The sequence below is a fragment of the Rhinoderma darwinii genome, chromosome 8 (genome assembly GCF_050947455.1).
Source record: "Rhinoderma darwinii isolate aRhiDar2 chromosome 8, aRhiDar2.hap1, whole genome shotgun sequence".
In the NCBI taxonomy this organism is placed as follows: domain Eukaryota; kingdom Metazoa; phylum Chordata; class Amphibia; order Anura; family Rhinodermatidae; genus Rhinoderma; species Rhinoderma darwinii.
Genome location: NC_134694.1, coordinates 4371782 through 4387313, shown reverse-complemented (window position 1 = coordinate 4387313; position 15532 = coordinate 4371782). Strand labels below are relative to the sequence as shown.

The 15532-nt window shown below is 47.9% G+C and overlaps 1 protein-coding gene across 1 annotated transcript in view; it reads left to right on the top strand.

Annotated features, from left to right (window-relative positions):
- Positions 1-11735, top strand: part of SETX (senataxin) — a 29215-nt gene extending 17480 nt beyond the window's left edge. Inside the window, exons 13-25 of the mRNA XM_075834699.1 lie at positions 113-280; positions 1464-1620; positions 2314-2415; positions 2592-2698; positions 3708-3779; positions 4407-4556; positions 4639-4746; positions 5333-5505; positions 5596-5688; positions 7856-8023; positions 9656-9754; positions 9853-9940; positions 10429-11735. Of these exons, the coding sequence (XP_075690814.1) occupies positions 113-280; positions 1464-1620; positions 2314-2415; positions 2592-2698; positions 3708-3779; positions 4407-4556; positions 4639-4746; positions 5333-5505; positions 5596-5688; positions 7856-8023; positions 9656-9754; positions 9853-9940; positions 10429-11061 (2118 nt within the window). The 3' untranslated portion in view covers positions 11062-11735. The remainder of the gene's footprint in view (positions 1-112; positions 281-1463; positions 1621-2313; positions 2416-2591; positions 2699-3707; positions 3780-4406; positions 4557-4638; positions 4747-5332; positions 5506-5595; positions 5689-7855; positions 8024-9655; positions 9755-9852; positions 9941-10428) is intronic.
- The last annotated feature ends 3797 nt before the right edge of the window (positions 11736-15532 follow it).

Genomic DNA, 15532 nt, shown 5'->3' with positions numbered 1-15532 from the left:
GCAGTCTGCATTTTGCTGAGGGGTCCCTGAGCTACCCGATGGGTACATAATGTCAGACCTACAGGTAATCCGATACCTTCACATTTACATTCTGTTTTCCTCCTCTCCTCAGAGCCTCAACTTAAAGGAATATAACCGGGACCAGAGAATTGCCATCGAGAAAGCGACCGCCATGGTGACGCAATATCCCCGATGGCCCAAGATATGTCTGATACACGGTCCTCCAGGAACGGGCAAATCTAAGACTATAGTTGGCCTATTGTTCAAAATTCTCATAGAGGTATGTAGCTATGGACAGTGTTAAAGGAGGTCTCCGCTCTGGACAATCCCTACTTGGTAGAACGGTCCCTTGATAATAAACTGATCACAATGTGTCGTCCTGCCAGGACCCCCAGCGATCATCTGTGGGTGAAATCTGACCGTAAGTGTTCAGTTTCACTGCAGCGCCACCACAGGAGAAATGAAGGATTACACTGTGTCCATTCATATCAATGTGTTGTGTGTGTATACAGGACGGGTCCTCCAGAGACGCTCTATGTAACCGCTCTGCCCAAGAGATGAGGATCCTGAACAGAGGAGCCCCCCCCCCCCTCTATTACCCAGAATTACCTAATAGGGTGTTGGACAATGGGTTTTCTAAACTGGACAATTCCTTTAAGTCAAGTTTACACTTAGTGTAATATTATATTGTAGAGGGATTTCTAAAAAGCCCAACAACATGGTGTGATGTTTAGAAATAGGGTGTGCTAATTCAGTGCAGTATGAAAGGGTCAATGACAACTCAGAAGTGATAGGTGGACATGTCAGAAGTTGTCACCAGTAGGGTCTGGGTGTTGTGACCCCGGCTGGTCAATATAACGAATAGGCTTCAACTTTTTAGCTTCTCCCAGCTGCACTGGAAAAGATTAAACAGACCATATACTGTCTGTTCCCATCTTCAGGACCCTGAGTGTAGCCAAGAGGAAGGGAAAGGGCCGTTCAAGTGTTCAGTGAAGGTAGGGGCTCCGGTACCCTGACCCATGACAACTGTTTGAAATAAGTACACTCTTTACTTCAAAAGGGGTGTCCCATGTTGACAACCCCTTCTCTAAAGGGGGAATCTGATAATTGTCATTCTGCAGCGGAAACTCCTGGCGATCAGCTGTAATCATTATGAGAAGCTTCAGGTGGCTGTACTTCTGCAGCGGCCACTAATGGAGAAATGTGGTATTACACAGTGGCCATTCAAATGAATGGGCGACCATGTAATAGATAGTCGCGTGGAGTCCTCCAGAGCGGTAGCCGTACTTTGTGTATCTGCATCATACACCGACAGCAAAGTCAGGAATGACGTGGCCATGTGCCTGTAAATGTGTGACCTCACAGCTTTTCAAAAAGTAGAGGTGGGGTAAAATAGTGACCAGCACTCAAAAAAACACCTTTTGACCCTCTAGTAAAAATCTAATTGATTTATTTTTCTTCAGAAGAGGAACAGCAATGTCCCAGATCAGAACCTGAATGCCAAAAATAAACGCAACCGAGTTCTAGTCTGTGCCCCGTCCAACGCAGCCCTGGACGACCTGATGAAAAAGATTATACTGGAGTTCAAGGAAAAATGTCATGACAAAAAGAATACCCTAGGTAAGGAGAGATTCCGGGGTCTAGGGTATAAACGCACCAGTGTATCTGAAGTTACAGCCTGCGATAAGTCGAGATTATAACGTGGCTCCGTGGTCCGCCTTTGCAAAATTGGGTTCCGTAGAAAGCTCTATATAAAGTTTTGTACGTTCTCCCTGGACTTACCTTGGTTTCCCCAACACTCCAAAAACATGCTGGTAAATTAAAGGGGTTGTCCAGTCATAAGAAATTGATGGCCTATCCTCAGGATAGACCATCAATCCCTGATCAATAGGGTTCCGACTCCCGGCACCTCCACCGTTTTGAAGGGGCCGCGGCCCTTTCCCTTACCTGCTCGTACTGTGAAACGCCAACACGCTTGTAGTGGTGGTTCACAGTATTACAGCCTTGTCCCAATCAAGTGAATAGGAGAAGGCTGTAATACTGTGACCCACTGCTACAAACATGACAATGAAGGGATAGCATCGCCCGTACGACCACCACGGCCCCTTCAAAACAGCCGATTGTGGGGGTGACGGGAGTTGGACCCCTATTAGTCAGGTATTGATAGACTATCCTGAGAATAGGCCATCGATTGCTTATGACTGGACCAGCCCTTTAATAGGCTTGCTATTCATTTCCTAGCTGGTAAGCCGCACTATAGGGGACTGTTCTGACTGATGAGTAACAGATATGTTGCATAATTATTGACACCAGGTAACTGCGGCGACATAAACCTGGTGCGACTGGGATCGGAGAAGACCATAGATTCCGACGTGATCAAGTTCAGCCTGGATTGTCAAGTCAACTACAGAATCAGTGAGTGATCGCTAGTAATCGCATCCGCCATAAAGTCCAGGCTCCGCCTCCACGCGGTCACATATAGCACGTCCGTTGCCAACGGTCGGTTGTGAGGATTTTATAAATGGCGATGATGATGATGGTATCCGAATTTGTGTCCTTGTCTTACTAATGACTCTTTAATGCGTATTCAGGCAGAGCTAATCAGGATCATGGCATTCTCCGGGAGAAGGAAGCGTTAGACAGACAGCTGGATCAACTGTCCCGCCAGAGAGCTATGGAACGCTGCAACAAGCAAACTGTGAGTTAGAGGGAGTCGGGTAGCCATGCATTACAGGAACATCCCATTAATTTCAATGGGTGGCATGTAATACTTCATTTCTCCTGTGGTGGCACTGCAGGGGAATTAAAGACTTGTTGCCAGGTTCCCCTGCAGATTATAGCTGATCGCCGGGGATCCCAATTTATAATCCGCTTATCGCCAGGGGAACCTTCTAACAAAAATATATTGTCCTTCGTGGAGAACCTCTTAAGCAGGATTTGCGGTGCCCTGCCGAGCTGACAATAGGCTTTTACTATACGGTGCACTACTGTATTCAGGGGCTGTGCATGACACAGGGATTCAAAGAAAACCAAAAAAAGATGATTCTTGTGTCATGCTCCGCCCCCTCAGGTCCTGCATTATGCATACCACAGTTATCCGTTTTCCTGGAGTGTTCCCTTTTTATCTTTATTTTTGTGCATGCAGCTCCTATGCAGACCTATGTGTCTCCATGGTTACAGACTACATATAAACCTGTGTGTAGTCTTTTTTTTCCTGCCGTCATGTAGTCCACCCCCGGCTTTTTTTCTAAGCACCTGCTGCTTCATAGGGAACACCCACTGAGCTCAGAGCTTGCAGCTCCACAAGTAGCATGTAAGAGTCAGCGGATCTGGAAAATAAAAATCACCAAACACCATAATCCAACTGGAACCTCTTAAAGGGTTTGTCCAGGTTTAGAAAAATATAGCTACTTTATTCCAAAAACGGCACCACGCCTTTCCACGGGTTGTTTCTGGTATTGCAGCTCAGCTCCATTGAAGTGAATAAGGCTGAGCTGCAATACCACACACAACCTATGTCGGGTGTGGCGCTATTTTGGAAAGAGATCAGCCATGTTTTTCTAATTCTATACAACCCCTTTGCTGGACTAAGCTGTACAGACCCTTTTAATACTCGATGTAGCTCAACAACATATTCAAGTCCTGTCCCTTTAATGTTACGTTTTGTGATTTACCCTCTTATTGTTTTATTCTATTATATTGAACAGTGTGAAGAGCTGGATCAGACCATTAACAGGCTGTCTAAAGAGCGGCAACAACTGGCCAATGCTCTGAAACAGGTAAGAATTAGGATCAACATTATCAGAGCTCCATGTTTTTAAAGGGGAATACCACCTTAAATCCATGATGTCAATGGCGCGGTATTTAAAACGCTGCGGATGATATTCCAATTTTTAAGAAATGCTAAAGAGTCTTGGTGCTTCATGATAAGCATTGGCTTTGTTTTTGGGGATGAGGGAGTTACCTGCTCGTTGTGCTGGATTATTGTCCTTTTTAAGGTGGAATTCCTCTTTTCACCACATTTATCCACGACACATAGGCACCAGATTAGGCTGGCGATTCATGTACATCCCGATGCAATTCAATTCCTCATCCTTTTTAAGGTGTCTGCTTACTGTTTACATCCGGTGCCTAAAAACTTGCACGGACCTAATCCTGCTCACAGAGCTGACCTTCTGTGACAATTGTATCCACTCTATGTGGTCATCTGTCACATAAATACATCAGCCTATCCTAATATTTTGCTACAATGTGTCAGTGCAGGTAAAACGGATCCGTCTGGAGTCCTGGGTCCCAGCAAATTGTCTAGATTGGATGCAATTGTAGCAAATTCTCAGCTGTAAAAGGTCAAATAAATGGCTAAATATATATTTGAAGTCCCTTTAATGGGTACATTGTGTTTAAAGCTGCGCAGGAGACCTCAGGAGGTGCAGCGGAATATCATCCTGGAGTCCCACGTCATCTGCTGCACGCTGAGTACGAGCGGGGGGCTGCTGCTGGAATCTGCCTTCAGGCAGCTGGGACACGAGCCATTCAGCTGTGTCATTGTGGATGAGGTCAGTCATCTGGACGCTTTACTGTATCCCCATACAATTCCTATATAGATCATACCTAGACTCATGGATACTCCTCCCCCAGGCCGGACAGTCGTGTGAAGTTGAGACCATCATCCCCCTTCTCCATCGATGTTCAAAACTGGTTTTAGTAGGAGACCCCGAGCAGCTTCCTCCCACTGTGATCTCCACGGTAAAAATACATTTACAACATTTTACTACAAAAAAAAAAATGACATTTACAAAAATTTTTAACCTGTTACTCCATTCACATCCAAAGCTGCATCTAAAATTCAGCTGGTTGCCCTTGAAAACTGACATTTGCTTTAGCTCCACCTCTGTCAGACATATGACCTAACAGCTGCCTTGTTAGTGTCATTTGAACTCCCACAATGCACTGCTCTCTGACGATGGGAAAGCAGCAGAATTCTAACTGCAGCTTTAGAAGTGAATGGAGAAGAAATGTAGCAGATTTACAAAGTTACTCTTAATGTTTTCTTCTAATTTCTTGATGTATTAAAGGGCTTTTCCAGGATTAGGAAAAAGTCTGCTTTCTTTCACAAAAACAGCGCCACCTCTGTCCACAGGTTACATGTGGTATTACAACTCAAAGGAAGAAAGCAGTCATTTTTTTTTTCCCAATCCTATACAACTCCTCTATTTAAGGGTGGACTCCGGCCTTGGGGTCTCACATATCTTGTTATGGTCTCGCACATCACTCAGCGGAGTTCTCCTTTAACAAACCTTTTCATTTGGCGCCTCGGCGTTTTTTGTTTTAGAAAGCTGAAGATTTGGGCTACGGACAGTCCCTGATGTCGCGGCTTTGTCGGCACTTGGAGTCCACGGGCCACGGCTCCCTCATCCTGCAGCTCACGGTCCAGTACCGGATGCACCCGGACATCTGCCTCTTTCCATCCAATTATTTCTACAAGCGCGTCCTGACGACGGACCGGTGAGCGCATGTTGCGTTACGTACGTGATATATTATATATATATAATAGACGACTGAATTACCTGCTGGCAATTTCTGATGTTTTTGCAGAGAAACGGAGGAAGCGCGGTGTTCTAAAGCTTGGCCTTTCCAGCCGTACATGGTGTTTGACGTGACCGACGGCTATGAAATGAAACAGAAGGAGTAAGTGCTGCCGAAGCAGCTGAGGGTTTGTTACAATTGTATCCAGTCTAGACAATCCTCTGATGTAAGGCCGCCTGGACTCCAGACTGACACATTGTAACAACTATTCGCACTAGAGAGAGATTTGTGCTGCTGATGTGTTTAGACTTTAAAACAATTGTATCAAACCCTCCGCTGCAAAAAGTTTGTCTCTACATGGTCACCAGGTTACTCGCTTGTCATTGGGGGACACAGAAGACCGTAGTATATGCTGCGGCCACTAGGGGGTGGACACAAAGCGAAAAAGTGTTGTCTCTTACTACACAGCCTGTACCCCTCCTGCGTGTCTGAAATGGGGGCTCTTTCATGTCGTTCTCAATTTCTGGATTTTGTTACTGTAAAATCCTTCTCTCACCCACTTCTTTGGGGCCCACAAGTCCCACCCAGTTGCTTTTTTCTTCGCCTGAAAAGACGGCTCCAACACGTCGGCAAACATCTGCCCATTGCTTGCAATGGGTCTTACGATGTTCTGTGCCGACGAGCTGTCAAAATACGGCGCGCAAAATGACGGCTGGTCAAAAGAAGTGCATGTCACTTCTTGGGACGTTTTTGGAGCCGTTTTCTCATAGACTCTATTAAAAACGGCCGTAAAAAACGCCGCGAAAAACGGGAGTTGCTCAAAAAACGTCTGAAAATCAGGAGCTGTTTTCCCTTGAAAACAGCTCCGTATTTTCAGACGCATTTCGTTAATGGTGTGCGCATACCCGAAGGCTACGTTCCCACGAGCGTGTCCGATCTGCGAGCGCAAAAAACGGACCGTATTTCCTGCTTTTCATGTCTGTGTGGCATCGGCGTGCTTTGCATGTGGCATCGGCGTGCTTTGCGTGTGGCATCGGCGTGCTTTGCGTGTGGCATCGGCGTGCTTTGCATGTGGCATCGGCGTGCTTTGCGTGTGGCATCGGCGTGCTTTGCGTGTGGCATCGGCGTGCTTTGCATGTGGCATCTGTTTTTTTTTTCGTCCATGATTCTCCTCTTCAATCACTTCCTTTTTTTAGTAACTGATGCCTGAAACGCGGACCGCGCACGGATTTTGTCTGTGTGTTTTACGCACCCGTTGACTTCAATGAGCGACAAGGTCCGCAAAAATGGACCAAAATGGGACATGCAATGAGTTTTACGTAAGACACTCGCTGCGTGAGAAATGACGCGTGTCTGAACTGCCCCGTTGATTTGCATGGGTCCGTGCGCTGTCCGTTATTACCGCGGACATCACACGGACGAGGAACACGCTGGTCTGAATGAGCCCTTACTGGTCACTTCCCATTGGCTTCTAGTTGCTCCTATTGCTTGTGTATAAGGGGATAACACTTATGGCTTAGTATCGCCTCCTAGTGGCTGCAGCAAATACCACATGTCCAAAAAAATCCCCTTCAAGCGACCCTCCACTTTACGTTGGAAATGTTTGGTCCACTTACCTGCTGCCCCTCTCCTGAATGATCCGGTCTTTGCTCTCCAAAATTGGCCCCTGCAGTCTTTGATTTTTCCAGCGCTTCTGTGGACCCGCTCCCTCCCCCTCCACTCCTATCCAATCAACCAGTTTTCTATTGCGAATTCGAAGACTGGCGACCAAATTAGAGAGCAAAAATGTGGGAAACGAGGCCGGTCATTCAGGAGCGGGCAGCAAATAAATTGACTATACACTTGCAATACATTATAGTTAAAGGGTCGCTTTAAAGCAAGCAGAGATCTTGAAAATGGAGAGGATTTGAAACCCAAAGTATATTCGTTAGTTGCAGAACTGTTCGTTATATGATGATTTAACTTTTAATAACATAAGACCCGTTAGAGGGCGCCGGTCACCGACTAGACTTGACGGCAGTCCCAATTTTGGCGGGACAACCCATCGAACCGGGAAGTGAAAGGCGCGGAATGTATATCAATTTGAATGAACGGGTGGGTCGGGTGGGTTCCTGGGGTCTCGGACTGCATCACATGATCCTTTTTCAGAGCAGCTGACTGGCTGAGATGGATCTTGTGACCCCACAGTAACAGTAAGTGCCCGCTTTTCAGCTCCGTTTGACAGTTTTTGGGGGGCTGTGAACACGACCCCCCCCCAGTATAATATCAGCTGTTACTCCCGGTTTCCAGAGACCTCGATTTATCTTCACATCGTTTCTTCTTTGTGCAGGTCGTTTGCCAACCCCCAAGAGATCAAGATGGTTGTGGCGCTGGTAAAGCTCATCAAAAGCAAGAAAAGGGAATTTACTTCCCGTAATATCGGTATCATCACCCCGTACCGCGCCCAGAAGATGATGATCATGGAAGAGCTGAGGAAAGAATTTGGAAATGACCCCAGGTGAGCCGAAGGAAATGGAAAAAGTTATGACGTTCAAATAAAAATTACCCAGAAATCAACCCTGCATTGGATTCCAGCTGATAGCTACACACCCCCCCCCCCTAGTGGTCAGGACCAGCAGTGCTTGTGGTGTATGAGTAAATGAATACAGCATTTGCCTGCAGCCGCCACTAGGGGGAGCTCCTTACATACAGATCTATACGGCGACATTGCATTTCTATCTTGCTGTCTGTCGGAACCCATAGACATTAGAGAGGCAGCGCGCATTTGCAACCGCCCTACTCGCTGCGATGATGCGGTGAGGCAGATGGTTGGTGGTTGGGACCCCCGTTCTAGTGATCATTGGGGGTCCCAGTGATCACACATTTATCACCTGTGCCGTGGAAAGGTGATAAATGGAAAAAAATAAAGGTCTGACCGAATTTTTCACTGTGTACTTTGTGTATGCATTAATAGCCTAACTCGGATAGATTTGACAGCGCTGGCGAGGCAAGGAAACCATCTTCTCCCTTCCCCCGACGTTCGCCCCTTTTCTTGTCATGTAAGCGGCGCAAATACGTCATTGAGCGCCACCTGTGTGTCTGCGGGAGAAAGCCTTGTCAGAGAGACCAGACCTGCCCCGGTGGAGGAGGGTGTGGGGAAAGGTGAGCGCTTATTGTGTGTGCGTGGCCCGATCTACAGGGGGGCAGTGTGCGTGGCACTATCTACAGGGGGGCAGTGTGCGTGGCACTATCTACAGGGGGGGCAGTGTGCGTGGCACTATCTACAGGGGGGGCAGTGTGCGTGGCACTATCTACAGGGGGGGCAGTGTGCGTGGCACTATCTACAGGGGGGGCAGTGTGCGTGGCACGATCTACAGGGGGGCAGTGTGCGTGGCACTATCTACAGGGGGGCAGTGTGCGTGGCACTATCTACAGGGGGGGCAGTGTGCGTGGCACTATCTACAGGGGGGGCAGTGTGCGTGGCACTATCTACAGGGGGGCAGTGTGCGTGGCCCGATCTACAGGGGGGCAGTGTGCGTGGCACTATCTATGCTGTTTTTTACGCTTTGAGTAGTGGTCCGCACATATCCACTAGCCTAGCTCTTTTATATTCGGATTTGCGAGTTTAAGTGCTAGGTTGGTGGACACATGCAGACCAATACTGGCAGCCTAAATATCAGAGGGTGGCTGGAACGTGGTGAAAATGACGTGGTTTAAAAATATACATTTGGAGACCCTCCTTTAAAAATCCTGCATTTACCCCTGCGACACCCCCCCCCCCCCAGGGCCGGTGTCTTTCCAGGCACAGCGGATCGTCTGTATCTGCCGGCGGTGCCTGATACTGAAGCTCGGCTCATTCACGGTGGAGAGACCGTGGCGGTCCCTGCAGCACCGCTGCCCCTTCTGGTAATCAGCGGTGGTCCTGAGGTCCGCACCCTGAATGATCACACGTTGATGGCTGATTGTAAGGATCACTCCATGTGTCTAGATAATAGAAGGTTCATCCATGACATGTATAGACCAGATACCCCAGCCGGGACCCCCTGCAGTCCTCTCATGATTCAAAATGACGGGACAACCCCTTAAAGGAATATTCCAGTTCTGCCTTTGTCTCTTCACTTTTCATCGCACTTTCCCACGTGTCTTCCAGGCCCAGTGAAGTTGATACCGTCGATGGATTTCAGGGGCGACAAAAGGACTGCGTCATCGTGACGTGTGTTCGTGCCAACTTTGGCCAGGGGTCTATTGGGTTAGTATTGGCTCCGAGCTGGAAATGTCTTTTATTTTACGGGACGCCGGCAGCGGCCGTTTGGTCGCCATTGTTCACAACCTCTCTCTCCCGTTCAGGTTCCTGGCGAGTCGGCAGCGTTTAAACGTGACCATCACGAGAGCCCGGTTCAGTCTCTTTATCTTGGGCAGCCTCCGAACCTTAATGGTGAGTGATCTTCAGCCTAGGATCCCAATCAGGAGGCCAATAAACCTAAAGTGCAGAATACATGCTCCCATAAAATAGGGACATAAAATAGGGATCATGGCGGCATTGAGGTTTCTGCACTTCTACCGCTCATCCCATTGAAGAACATTACAGTCCGTCTCCCCCAGACTGAAATGGCTGATAACAGGAAGTAATAGTTTACCTAATCCAATGGGTCAAGGCCAGTGTAATGCGCCAGGCTCAGAAAGATGAGTGCGATGGGCGGCTCCCCTCTACATCTCCCAGCCCTCTTTACTATGATTGACAGGAGAGACCTGTCAATCACTGGGAGGAGGCGGGGCAGCGATGGAAGCCAGCGCACATGTGCAGCCACTGCTCTGCTGGGCGCTAGAGATTGATGATTGACGCCCCACTGATCTCACGTTTACGGCAGATAAAGATTGTATGGGAATTGTATGAGTGCTCACGTGGCTCGTGTCTTCTTGCAGGAGAACAAGGACTGGAACCACTTGATTCAGGATGCGCAGAAACGAGGGGCCGTCTTCAAGACCAAGGATGAACATTACCAGAAAGATGTGAACAGGATACTAAAGTTTAATCCTGTTGTATCCAGAACTCTGGTCAGCCAATCAAGTGGGCCGGTGGTGGCGCGACATGCGGCCGGCAGTCCCTCCCATACACCTCCGGCAGAGGCGTCGTCAAGAGAACGTGTCCTACCTCCCATACCGGTGGTCCAAGCACCTCGGCGAGTCGTGGCTCATCCAGCCGTGGACATTCGACCGGTGCAAGAGCGGATGGCGGCTCCGGCGGCTGCGCCCGCTGTCACTAGAGGGAAGCTTCAAGATCCCAGACTGGCGCGGCGGCAGAGGGAAGACTCCAGAGATACCAATCCCTCAAGATCTGGGGCGCAGCAGCCAAATGTGAGCCGGTCCCAGTCGCACTTCTCTAATTCATCGTCTTCAATAGCTGGAGTCAAACGACCTTCACAGCCCTCATCCAGAGATCAGCGGCACCACGGTGCCCAGACCGGAGCAAGCCGCTACTCCAGGGATCGGGACTATCGAGATATTAACAGCCGATTTGATCCCAACCAGGACGCAAAGAAGAGGAAAATTACCTAGGACTATGCTGAGTCTTACCCAGCTCGTGGCATCGACAGTCCCATGGACTGAATAACTTTTATACACTGGGGGGCGCTGTTGGTGATTATTCTCTATTCACTGACCCCTAACAGTTCCGATACAGCTTTCCTAACTAATAGGGTGCAAATGAATTGAGCTTATTCATTGTACAATCAGTTCTGCAACTTTATATATGGTTTAAAATCCTCACTATTATCCAGATCTCTGCTTGCTGTCAATGGATGAAAATACTTTTCTTAACATTCCGGGATCGAAAACAAATCCTTCCACGGCTGATGGATTTGTTACAATGTATAAGCGTAGGTAAGAGCTGACGCTGTGTTTAGCTCACATTGTAACGAGTCCTTCCGCTGTATGAGCAGAACATAAATAGGTCGGGTTCTGGATGTTTTCATTCACTGACTGCAAACAGGGACCTAGAAAGAAGCAGAGGTTTTTTTTTTATACAATGATTGCGCTTCACACCTGGATGAGCTCTTTAAGGTTTTCTTTTGTATATTTCTGATATTTGTGTTTAACACTTTCTATGCAAGTTCCCCGTGGACCGAGGCCTCCGGCGTCCGCCGTCTTCCCCCGCAGCGGGTTGAGATGTTTGTACAATAAATGTAGAAATGTATGAGAAGCGCTTATTTTTATAAACAGAACAAACCGGTTACGCGTTTCTGGCCAGTAATTTATCGCCTCGAGCCGCCCGTCGTCATCCGCTGCAGGTAACGAGACCGCGTCATATAGCCGAATATTCCGATCTGATCATTTCACCGTTCAATTCTGATTTGTTTCTTATAAGGACGAGCGCGACGGAAACTTCAGGAGGTCACACCCGGGGTCCTGCCGGTCTCTCCGCACCAATCCCATTGTACCAGCTAGAATTTATCCAGGAAGGTATTTCATGATTTCACTGCACAATCGGTTTAGAGAAATTTTTTTACCCTTAAAGGATCAGGATTTGAAAAACATGTCTGCTTTCTTCCAGAAAGAGCGTCTCACTCATTTTAGTTTAATGGAGCTGAAACATTAGACACAACAGTGACTCCACCAGCAGAATAGTGATTACAGCTCTGGAGTATAATACAGGATATAACTCAGGATCAGTACAGGATAAGTAATAACATGTATGTACACAATGACTCCACCGGCAGAATAGTGAGTGCAGCTCTGGAGTATAATACAGGATGTAACTCAGAATCAGTACAGGATAAGTAATGTAATGTATGTACACAGTGACTCCACCAGCAGAATAGTGAGTGCAGCTCTGGAGTATAATACAGGCTGTAACTCAGGATCAGTACAGGATAAGTAATGTAATGTATGTACACAGTGACTCCACCAGCAGAATAGTGAGTGCAGCTCTGGAGTATAATACAGGCTGTAACTCAGGATCAGTACAGGATAAGTAATGTAATGTATGTACACAGTGACTCCACCAGCAGAATAGTGAGTGCAGCTCTGGAGTATAATACAGGATGTAACTCAGGATCAGTACAGGATAAGTAATGTAATGTATGTACACAGTGACTCCACCAGCAGAATAGTGAGTGCAGCTCTGGAGTATAATACAGGATATAACTCAGGATCAGTACAGGATAAGTAATGTAATGTATGTACACAGTGACTCCACCAGCAGAATAGTGAGTGCAGCTCTGGAGTATAATACAGGATGTAACTCAGGATCAGTACAGGATAAGTAATGTATGTACACAGTGACTCCACCAGCAGAATAGTGAGTGCAGCTCTGGAGTATAATACAGGATATAACTCAGGATCAGTACAGGATATGTAATGTATGTACACAGTGACTCCACCAGCAGAATAGTGAGTGCAGCTCTGGAGTATAATACAGGATATAACTCCGGATCAGTACAGGATAAGTAATGTATGTACACAGTGACTCCACCAGCAGAATAGTGAGTGCAGCTCTGGAGTATAATACAGGATGTAACTCAGGATCAGTACAGGATAAGTAATGTATGTGCACAGTGACCCCACCAGCAGAATAGTGAGTGCAGCTCTGGAGTATAACACAGGATATAACTCAGGATCAGTACAGGATAAGTAATGTAATGTATGTACACAGTGACTCCACCAGCAGAATAGCGAGTGCAGCTCTGGAGTATAATACAGGATGTAACTCAGGATCAGTACAGGATAAGTAATGTAATGTATGTACACAGTGACTCCACCAGCAGAATAGTGAGTGCAGCTCTGGAGTATAATACAGGATATAACTCAGGATCAGTACAGGATAAGTAATGTAATGTATGTACACAGTGACTCCACCAGCAGAATAGTGAGTGCAGCTCTGGAGTATAATACAGGATGTAACTCAGGATCAGTACAGGATAAGTAATGTAATGTATGTACACAGTGACTCCACCAGCAGAATAGTGAGTACAGCTCGCGAGATCACACAGTCTTGTCATTCTGCAGATAGTGTGAGTGCGCCCTCACACAAGCGCGCACACCCGTTTGCGCGCATATCTCTGAAGTTGCCGCTCCCGACGATACTCCCGCTGCCACTGAACAGAAGAGGAGATCTACTCCCATCCCGTATCATCGGGAGCTGCCATATCCGAGATGTGCCTGCGAACGGACGTGCGCACATGCATGAGGGCGTGCATGCGCTCTGCAGAACAAGACTGTGATCTCGTGAGAGAGATCACACAACACGAGCTGCTCTCGCACTGTCCGTAACTGATTGGACAGTGTCAGAATGATAGTAACACCCCCCCCCCCCCCCCCCATGCCTTTTAGAAATCAAGAAACGCCCGATTGACATTACAGGGGGTATTTACATACCGGGTGCCAAATATAGCGGAGGAGGGTAGAATTATTTTTTTTAAAGTGAGAAGGTTTGTGCAGCAGCGCCTATTACATGATGTACCACTAGGTGGCACTAGAGCCCCACTTTCTCTGCCCAGTAGAACTATATATTGAGTGTCTCCCGTCACGCATACACTTACTACACTCCTCAACATGGAAACTGATGAAAATGATTTTAAAAAAATAGAAACAAAATATTCCAAACCTCTGGATTTATTCAGTATTTTATGGAGTATAAACGTCATGCGCAGGAATCCACGCACAGCCACGACTGGGCATGAAGTCAATGAGGTTATTAATGGTTGTCTGTTATGCCACGCTGAATGCACTTGGACCCGCAAATCATCAGGATTGGCTGCTGGAGGCTCCCTGTGCAATTGCCGGCCAATGACGCCGCAGATGTGCTGGATGGGAGACAAGTGCGGAGACCCTGCAGGCCATGGTGACACGTTTAGGCCACACAGGCTGCTCACAGTAGCACGAGCAACATGCGGCCCGGCGTTATCCTGTTGAAAAACCGCTTCTAGGACACTTTGACTTGGTCGTGGAACCAGTGATACGGCCATTTCTCCAATGTAACACCGAGCTCTTACTGTATATACAATGAAGACTGGAGGGGTCCAGCTACCGTATATTATGCCACCCCACATCATAATCCCGGGAGTAGGACCGGTGTGACGTTCTCTTGTGAAGGCCTCTTCATGGCGTCGCCCACCTGGTCTCCAGACCAATCTCCGGCTATCATTGTGTCTGAGACCAAAGCGGGACTCCTTGCCGGGACAGACCTCCACTCCAGCCTCTATTGACATCATGCTGTGCACCACGATGGCCTTTGAGAGCGGTGGCGTGTGGTCAATGGGGCACCTGTAGCTGAACGTCTGGCTCATAGCCCAAGGTCGTGCACACGCCTTCTTATGGTTTGTGTTGACACTGCTTGCCGCCCTAGGCTTGGGATGTGACGTCCAATTTCACTTGCAGTGCAGAATAAATCACTACGCGCCATTCAGAAGATCCGTCCGTGCAGCGTTTCGCCTCCGCGCTACTTTTGCTGTCATTCCCGTTCGTATTTGTTCTCCCAAATTTTAGATACGCAACGTTGAGTGCTGACATCTCGGCCGAGGCACGTCGGGATCTGCCGGAGTGATAAACCAAGGTCTCAGATGAAGGATTCTGTCCCTCTCAGTTTACAAGTGGTGATGACTGGCACGTCGGTGAGCAGGAGGCATCGCACAATCATCCCACGCCAGGCGATCCGATTATTGAGCTTTCATGTGGCTAAAAAACTTTGCTTTCCATCTGACTTTTATGCCCCCCACATGCCACAGATTGGAGCGAGGGGCTGGAAAATGTCATCAATTAGAGATTTGAGACCCCCCCCCCATTTGTTTAACCTTAAATCATTAAAGGTTTCCACCATTGTAAGCTATCAATCACCCCCCCCCCCACCCAGCTATAATATAACCTGCCAGCGACGCGCTCCGTCTTCTACCACCCGAAGCCTCCGTCTGTGCCAGGATCTGAGCAGCGGAGGCCACGGGGTGGATTTAGACCCTGCCGTCTTCTAGGCGATAACTGAGCCATTATTGCAGCAGGGTTGTCTGACGGGCATCACTCAGTGAGGGCACAGTCC